This window comes from Lotus japonicus, chromosome 4 (genome assembly GCF_012489685.1).
Source record: "Lotus japonicus ecotype B-129 chromosome 4, LjGifu_v1.2".
In the NCBI taxonomy this organism is placed as follows: domain Eukaryota; kingdom Viridiplantae; phylum Streptophyta; class Magnoliopsida; order Fabales; family Fabaceae; genus Lotus; species Lotus japonicus.
In genome coordinates this window covers 35,690,518-35,699,594 of record NC_080044.1, presented here as the reverse complement: position 1 = coordinate 35,699,594, position 9,077 = coordinate 35,690,518, and the positions used below count along the sequence as shown (strand labels likewise).

The 9,077-nt window shown below is 36.2% G+C and overlaps 1 protein-coding gene across 9 annotated transcripts; it reads left to right on the top strand.

Moving 5' to 3' along the window:
* The first annotated feature begins 4,515 nt into the window (after positions 1 to 4,515).
* On the top strand, positions 4,516 to 8,299 carry LOC130714238 (uncharacterized). 9 transcript variants are annotated; one of them, XR_009011201.1, is made up of 7 exons: positions 4,516 to 4,916; positions 5,335 to 5,400; positions 5,765 to 5,907; positions 6,539 to 6,574; positions 7,222 to 7,536; positions 7,644 to 7,743; positions 7,945 to 8,299. XR_009011201.1 is itself a non-coding variant. In XM_057564135.1 (5 exons), the coding sequence occupies exons 2-5, from the start codon at positions 5,376 to 5,378 to the stop codon at positions 8,017 to 8,019; spliced, it is 279 nt and encodes a 92-aa protein (XP_057420118.1). In that variant the 5' UTR covers positions 4,522 to 4,916; positions 5,335 to 5,375; the 3' UTR covers positions 8,020 to 8,299. The 9 variants fall into 9 exon arrangements, 3 of the variants coding, with proteins under 3 accessions (XP_057420118.1, XP_057420117.1, XP_057420116.1); XR_009011203.1 differs by lacking the exon at positions 7,945 to 8,299 and having other exon boundaries at positions 4,519 to 4,916; positions 7,222 to 7,328; positions 7,438 to 7,536; positions 7,644 to 7,938; XR_009011205.1 differs by lacking the exon at positions 7,644 to 7,743 and having other exon boundaries at positions 4,521 to 4,916; positions 7,222 to 7,328.
* The last annotated feature ends 778 nt before the right edge of the window (positions 8,300 to 9,077 follow it).

Genomic DNA, 9,077 nt, shown 5'->3' with positions numbered 1-9,077 from the left:
AACAGGACTTGAGTAAGCACTAGTGCTGGGCCTAATAATTCCTGCTGAGAGCATGTCCTTCACCTGTGCCTCGATCTCATTCTTTTGGTGATGGGGGTACCTATATGGCCTCACATTCACTGGCCCTTGCCCATCTTTTAGAACGATGCGGTGCTCTCTGCCTCTACTCGGGGGCAGCCCTTGTTTTTCCTGGAACACAATGTCAAAACGCTCCAACAGCGCTTGCAATTCTTCATCTTGAACTGAGGCAATGTCTTCTGGAAACACTTTGTTTACCACCTTGCAGAACACTGGTTTGACCTCAGTTTCCTTGATCAACAACGAGGATAGGACACTCTGTAACGCTACAAGTGTGTCGCTGCTTGTGTGCATTCCCTGTAAAGTGACCCATTTGTCATTTTCCCAGAAACTAAGGACTTGAGTTTGCCAATTGATCAAGGTGTCCCCCAAAGTCTTGAGCCACTCAATTCCAAGTACGATATCAGGACCTCCTAAATCGAACAGCTGAGGCGAGCAATTTAAGCGGTACCCATCGAGTTTATGTGCTTGAATGAGTGTTGTTCTGAAGGAGTAGGCTTTCTTTAAGTATCTGGTTTCTCCTAACTTTTCATAAGGTAAATTTTCAGGGAATAATGCATAGTAAAGAATGGGATGATTATAGTAAAGACAAAGGCATACAGATTGTGCTTAAGTGGAACTATGAATGAAAAGCCAAAAGAAGTTCAATGTCAAAAAACAGATCACATGAAAACTTCAACTGAGGCTACAAGCCAGGTTAGCTTGATTCTTAGGTTCATTGTCATATCTGCTTAACTAGACTGTTCAAGGAATATATCTTCTTCATGAAAGTGTGACCTATACAATGTTCAGCAAATACACATGAATTGCTTGATGTGAGTTTATTATCATGAATATGTGCTTAGTGAGAAAAGGTAGATGTGGCCACAAATCTGGTTTTCTAATTTCAATTGAAGGATACTTGAGAAAGTTTGATATTTGAGAATTTGTATGCTCTTTCGAGATACTAATATAGAACTTACATATGTGCTGGTTATTATTTACCGTGTGAAGGGGTATAAGCACAAGGTGTGCAAATATATGTGCTAGATGAAAACTGATACATATTTGAAAATAGTAGAGTTTCCTCTTTCTAGCATTGCTTGGATGGAGATTTGTTGTGCATGTTCTTTCAAAAAGATTGAAAAATTCCAATAGCCTTGATGGTGGCTTGATTAAAAAAAAAAAAGGCTAAAAAGCATTTTTGGCCCCTGATGTTTCAAGTTTGTGCAAATTATGCCCCTACTCTATTTTTGTCGACGTTTCTACCCCTCAAGTTTTCAAACAGTGCACCGTCTACCCCTCTGTCAGTCAGGCTTTCTCAGGAGAGGTTCATGAGTGGATTGTAGAGATGAATAGGAGCATATGAAGTTGATGATGATCAAGGAAATGATATAAATTAAATTTGCTTGATGTATATATCAATTATGTATGTAACTGAACTGGTTAAATGCATGTTTTGCTACTTATAGGTCTTGAGTTTGAATCTCCCATGCCCCATTTTTCCAATTTCACTTGTAATTTCCACGTGATAGGTCCAAAAAATATATTAAAAAAAAAAGCCAAATCAGCTCATTCCGTTAGTTTTTTAACATCTGACTGACGGAGGGGTAGATGGTGCACTGTTTGAAAACATGAGGGGTAGAAACATCGACAAAAATAGAGTAAGGGCAGAATTTGCACAAACTTAAAACATCAGGGGCCAAAAGTGCTTTTTAGCCAAAAAAAAAAAATGATGCCTTTTTGAAGAAAAATATGAGTGAAGAATGTGTTCTGATTTGTTAATGATTTTTTAGGATTAATGATCCGTGATAAGCCTATTGTGTTATATGACATGCTTAAGTGATTTTGATTTCTAAAAGTCCTGAAGAGGGCATTGATCTCTTTTTTGTTTTCAAAGGAGGGAGAAGGAGAATAGAATGCCTCTAGGCTTCCTTAATCAGTATGTCTAGCCAGGATAAAGATTTTCAAATACAAGGCTATTTATTGTTGAAATCTATTTGATGATTATCAACTAGGATTACAAATTCAATTCAAAATGTGATGTGTAGACCCAATTGCAACGTTGATCATTTTTACAAATATAAGTGTATTGATTCAACTTATTTTGAGAAGTTCATTTAATAGTATCAACTTTGATTACACTCTATATCTTCCTTACGTAAAGCCAGGTATACCTTCAATTTACTCTCAAATATGAGTGTATTGATTCGGCTTATTTAGAGAAGTTCATTTAATTATGTTATCCCTTTGATGACCTATTCTAAATTTCTCTCATACCTAATATCATGTGATATCAAAGTGAAGCTGTTGAGCTCGCCTATAACATGTTGTTGACGAGCAATATGAGATGGGCGGGCTAAATGACATGTTGATAAACAAGTAGGTTGAGGAAGAGGAAAGGAAGATGCAGTTGAGGCATCCCTTCCTGTTACAACAAGTTGTAACATGATATATTGAAAAGAAAAAAAAAAGAGAAGAAAAAGAAAAGAGAAAATGAAAAAAAAATTAAAAAATTAAAAAAAAAAGAAAGAAAAGAAGAGAAAGAAAAAGAAAAAAAAGAAGAGAAAAAGAAAAGGAAAAGAAAAGAAGAAAGAGAAAACTGCAGTTATCTCGGGTCGCACACGGGCGTTTACTTTTTGGAAACGTCTTTATGGGCAGGAGTCGATTCTCTTTGTTGCCAAACCATAGTGTGCCATGAAAAAATGTCATAGGTATAAGCTACCGTGTAAGACTTTCGCAATAAGAAAGCATCAACACTGAGCATACACGGCCTTGGCAATTCTAGTGACCACTAGAAACCAAGCCCCGTCTATAAAAGGACTAAGGCCAGTAAAATGCGCCTAAGCCTCGAATTTAAATCGAGCACATGAATGTAAAGCCTCACGCCATGGCGAGCCAAGTCTCGGTAAAGCACTAAAAAAAAGTTGGCAAAGGGTATGAATCTCTTGTTGCAGGTGATACTCAAATGAAATAAGGCGGGCAAAAGACATGCCCAATTTGGCGACCTATAAGAAAGGGAAGCCGATGCAATATATAACATAATTTGGCATCTTCTATACTTATCTTTCACATTTTTGCACTTTCTGGAATGGTCGAAATATGGTTAGGTTCTTAAAAGAATTGTTGCATAGTTCAAGATGACATGATTAAAGAATATAATTATTCAAATTTGATTGTTTAAGTAACTCTACGGTACGTAATTTCCAATATACAAGTTTTCTTGTTCATTTAAGATGGAGGAGAAAGAAAGAGCAACACCCAAGGCATTGAAAATATTATGATTCACCATGAAGAGGCGATTAAGCATGTTGATTATATTTGATGGAAAGGCTAATCATTGTTTTCCACATTAACACATGTGAAAGACAGGTAGTATGTCTTACAAAGCATGGCTTGAAACGAGCATGACTTGATGGGCGAGCTTCATGGCGAGTCTTGAGGGACAACATGCAATCATGGGGATTCGAGACAGTAAAGACACTTTGCCTTCATGCTTCAGACGCAGTGTCTTGTGGGCTTGTGGGCTAGTCAGATACTTCCCAAACTCGATTTCACCATCCGGCGGACCATCTCCTCAGGCGTGGACGGTTCGTTGGCACTTACTTTTATTAGTCGCCCCTTTTGGCGGGTTGTATGTTTATTATGTCATTGTTGGCACTTACTTTTATTAGTACCCCCTTGCGGTGAGTTGTATGTTTATGACTCCATGTTGGCGACCTATATGCTTTATAGATGGAGAACTTCACTGCCCGAGTCAAGGTTAGAGCAATGTAGCCTGGAAAGGCTAGTTGTGGAGGGACATCCTGGGGTATTGGTTGTGACCGCCAATCGAAGGGTTATCTCCATAACAAGTAATCCAAGGGCGGCATATGTTCATTAAGACTTGAGACAATTAAGACAATTTGCCCTCATACTTCGGGCATGTGTCTTGTGGGCTTGTGGACTAGGCGGGTCCTTCACAAGCCTTGGGACCCGCCACACATGGTTAGGCGAGCAAGTCAAGCACCTGGTGAGCTGCCCCGAAAGCGGGATTAAGGCCTAGCGTACTCTTTTATATTAGGAATTGGGCATTGATCCTTCAAGAAGGAGATCCACCCATTATAAAAGGCGGGGGGGGTCCTCCATTGTATTAAGGATCTTTTTACTCACTTAATAAAATAATACTTTTCATACATGATATTTCTATGTTTAGTGTTCTGCTAGGGTTTACCTTGAGATTCCTTCTTGCCTCATAGACCCTAGTACGGAACACGGGTTTTCCCCTTTTATTGTGAGAGCGTGATTTACGATATCACCTTGAATGTAATTAGGGGAGACTTTAACTATAAAAGAGGGTCTCATGTTGTATCTACTACTTCTTATTCTTCCACTACTGTAGCTAAAAGACATCCTATTGCGTTTTGACACTTGTCCATCCTTCTTTTAATTTTTTTTCCAACTTCGCAGGGTTCATACGACGTCGTTTCTGAATTTAGGTTTGGTTCTCCTCATCTGTCATGAACGATTTCTTTCGCGTGTAACCTTTCCCTTTCTACCTGCTCTGCCGAACCATCCATCACCTCCTGATTTCTTGATTTCTCTTCCACAACCGTCCTTTTCTCCACATCAAACTGTACCTTAGGATTGATTCCGTGTTTTCGTTCCTCTTTCTACCCACTTCTCACCAATCCATCGATTATGTCTTCTCCGATTGATCTGGCTTTACTTTGGGCCGCCGGTGCACTGTTACGCCGATTCGGTGGCTCCATTCATGGTCCAACACCTCCATCGATCTACTGTTCCTTGCTCATCCTTCTCTCTGTATTCGAGATTTCATTACAGTTCCAAGGAGTAAATCACGGTTGAACTATCTTTTGGTCAGTTCCTTCGTACCTTCATTCATCTGTATTTCTATTCCCTTCATTTTTTTTTGTTATAATTTGCATTTTGTAATACACATTTCATAGATTCAAGTACCTACCACTGATAGAGTTGTAGGTCTTCCAGAAAATTTGTTCAATGTTGCTATAAATACCCCATGTTGTGAACCCCTCATTGATCTGCTTTCCCATATCTCATTTGCCCTTCTCTTAAATCATCCCTTATTTCCACTGATTTCCCCAATGTCTGCACCTTTCAATTCAATTCGAAGCTTATGCAGAACCTTTTACTTATGGCATTGTATTGTTAGTATTGGGTATTATTCCGAAGCATTGTATTGTTAATGAAATTCTGTAATGAAATCTTGAATATTATATTGTATTGTATTGTTAAGAATTGTATTGTTTATATTAGGGAAAAGGAGAGAAGCATTGAAGATCAGAGCAAGGGTTATTATGAAGTGGGAGATGTTTCCTAATGGTGAACTTACTAAACCATGTGCCTTGCAATCTCACTGGCTTTCCACTATGTAGTGTTCTATTTACATTCTAGCATAATTGTTTATGTAAAAGTTGTTATTTGATTTGGTCCTTTTACTTTTAACCTTTCCAACTAAGTAATTTTACAGCAGAAAAGTAATCGCTAGACTAAAGATTGATTTTTAATGTCTATGTTTGCTTCTTGGTGTCAAACCTTAGTTAGTGATAGTTTCTTTCTTTGCTTGGACCAATGTTCTTGAATTTTGAAGCACACATTTCCTGATTCTGTTTATAATTCTAAAGTTTTATTTATTCAGATATATGGTTATTATTAAATGAATTGAGGCTTTATATTTCATATGTAGTGTTGGTCATTTTTGCTCCTCTTCAAACTGTCAATAACACAACCATAGAAATACCTATGCTTCAACTTGGAGTGGATGAAAGCTATAACTTGCTGATTTCTAAAGCCAAGGAGGGTTCTGTTGCTGGGGAAGTCACAATTGAGGTAGGTTCCTCACTAATTACCACTTGTGGATTCAGCTTTTGACTTTTCTGGTGTTACTGGATTCAAATATTCACTGATTCTGCTGCATTTCTTTTTTGTGCTTAATTTTATATTTTGGAATTAAAGTTGTTTGTTAGAATTTAGAACCTCTTGAGTCTCCATCACCAATGGAATGTGCAACTTACAAGTTACTAGAACCTGTGGAAATTTTTCATGTGGAAAAGTTGTATGACTCTCTCATTTGTAGAAAGTAGAAGCTAAAGTGCATTGCATCACCCTGCTTTTATTACTGCAAAAAGGCTGAATTGAAGGTGGTTTTTGTTTTTATTTCTTTTTTTTTAAGAGCTTTCTTACTTTCCCTTACTAGGAAAGTGTGATCCAACCTAATATTACTATGATTATAGTATAACATACATCTTATATATCAGTTATATTAGCATCAATAATTACTCAAGCACTTGATCCAAAAACAAAAATAAGTCTATATTTTTTTTAAAAGTGAATGAGATGGAATTGTGCTTTGCTTATTGCTTATTGCATATAGACTCAAACAAATTAAGCAAATTAAGTAAAATGTGTGGTTTATTCTTTCAACTTTTTTAGCTAAAAAATTTGATGTGCTCTGATGTAGGCAAATACTGTTTATGGTGCATTGCGTGGGTTAGAGGTATGTATACAATTTTTCTCTCAGCTCAAAATTCTTTATTTCCTTTTACTTTTAATTTTCTTTGGGGCCTTGAGGTGTAGGAGCGGTGATTGGTGGAGATTGAAAGGAGGTAAAGATTGATGAATAGAGAGCAGTTTGGTGCTTAAAATTGTGATGTTTGATATATTTATTTCATATCTGAGTACTGGAGTTGTAGATACCATATATTTCTGGTCAAACCGTGACATGTATTCTCAAAGATAATTTTAACATATATCTGTATTCTCCATTTTTCATATTTTAGGTTTGTTTTTCTCCATAAGATTGGTAAGTCTGTAATCTTCTCTATCATTGTATAGGAGCTAAGATGTCAGCAATTTACTAAAGTGTATCTCCTTCTTATACTTTTGCACTGTAATCTTCTCTATCATTCTATACCATTGATGGTTCATTTGTTAATTTAGTGTCAATAAGTTACACTTTCAATTGTATTTGGCATTTGATGTTGAGGTTCTGATCAAATCATTAAAAGTTATGATTTTAAAACTGAAAGCTAAAAGATGTGGCTTTATAGAATGCCTAATGATGAAGGGAACATGTATAGGTTGCAAGATAAGCTTTTTAGCAACTGTGTAAGCCTAAGTACTTACCTTTTACATGGTTGTTAGGCTTAAGGAGCAGAAGATCCAGGTCAAGAATTACTGATGTAATGTAACATTGAAAAGAAATTTATGACATGGATGTTATTTTCCTGGTAGCGGTTTGTGGTGTTGTGGTGAGTGAAGGTTGTGGACAAAGCATAAAAGTTGGTTAAACATAAATCTTCTTTTATCTATAACTTATCTTGAACTCATTGACAAATTCTTTTATTCATCTTTTTACAGCTCTCTCTGATTATTATACCTATGATGAAACTACATATGCAAATTCAAGTTCTCATCAGAAAATGAAACCTGTAACTAACGCAAACATATATCAATAAGGTTAATGTGTGATCGAGTGCATTTCTATGAAATCCAACCCTCTCTTATTTTCACTTGATCTGGATAGCTATATTTTTTGTTTTAACTTCAAACAAATTATTTTTCAGATGGTATGAAATAAGATTGTCATTCACCTAAAATGACTTTGCTTTTCAAGGGTTGAATATAAGAACCAACATGTGCAGAAAACACTATGTGAACCTGCTGGTAATTTTATGGTTACTGCCAAGGGATATTTAGGCGGAAACATTTTATCTTTTCATCGTTGGTGTGTGGTAAATGTGTGTATTTCAAATTATTTGTTAACATTAGCATTTCTTATGTGATTTTCTAACTCATGGAAGTGATATCCCTGTGGTTTTCTAATTGCTATTTGGTACATAATTTAAAGGGAGCATATATCTGCAGGAAAGAAAAGGGTGCATATATCTTGATGATGGTCAACCTTCGATGATGACGCTTCTTGTCATCTACTTAGTTTGATACCAGTCAACCAGTGACATTGGGAGTTTGTTAATGTTCTTCATATTTTAAGTAGTTGACTAGCTTTTCAAAACTATAATTAGTTTAGTTTGAGATTACAGTTGGATCCCTTTCTTGATATTTTGTAAATATATTTGAATGTTATTTGTGAGTACTATGGTCATGATCATGCATAGGACATGACTTTTGTTTTGAGAATTTAGAATGTCAGGTTCTAGCAGAATAGTTACATGCGTTCATTAGCAATATTCAGGAAATGCACATGCATTCAGTGGCAACATTGGAGGTGTGAATATAATGTTATCACCTGTTCCCTTTTATGATCCCTTTCATATCTGAGTATTTCACTTAACACCGTAAAATAATTTCTGAAGCAAAACCTCTCTTTTGTATGGTAGAAAAGCATTATGGATGATTCTGGTTCTTTGAGTTTCTGAATCATTGTGTACACCAAACTTGCCACAAAAAGAACTATGTATAATGAAACTAGAGATGAGTTTTCTATTCAAAAAAGAAAACTGAATAAAATATACAGTGAAATAATACGTACTTAGGACAAACACATTGAGAAATGATGAAAGCTCATTTACATGGATACTTTAGACTACACCACTATTTATTTAAAGGCTTAATTTCACTTTGAGCCCCTGATGTTTTCAAAATGTGCGATTGACACCCCCCGTGTTTAAAACGTGCGGTTAGGGCCCCTAACGTTACAGAAACGTTAACTTTGGGCCCTTCCGTCCACTTCCGTTAGTTGACCAAACGGAAATGCTGACGTGGGACCCTTTAATTAATAAAAAAATTCATTTTTCTAATAAAACATATTAAAACATGATAATAATTTTTTTTAATTTTGGTAAATTAACCTAAATCCCTTTCAACCTTAATTTAACCCCAATTTGAACCCTAATCCAATCTGACCCATTCCCAATTTCATATCAATTGCTTCTTCTTCTTCAACAAATGCACAAATGAGTTGGAGAAGAAGAAGAAGGAGGAGGATCGGAGATGAAGGAGTAGGAGATGATGTGATGATTTGGAAGAGAAAAATTATG

Bases quoted from the DNA above. Each gene is read 5' to 3' on its own strand.
- LOC130714238 (XM_057564134.1), top strand. From the start codon at position 5,376: ATGAAGTGGGAGATGTTTCCTAATG. The intron at 5,401-5,764 runs GTGAACTTACTA...TTTCATATGTAG, and splicing joins GTGGGAGATGTTTCCTAATG to TGTTGGTCATTTTTGCTCCT. The intron at 5,908-6,538 runs GTAGGTTCCTCA...GCTCTGATGTAG, and splicing joins CTGGGGAAGTCACAATTGAG to GCAAATACTGTTTATGGTGC.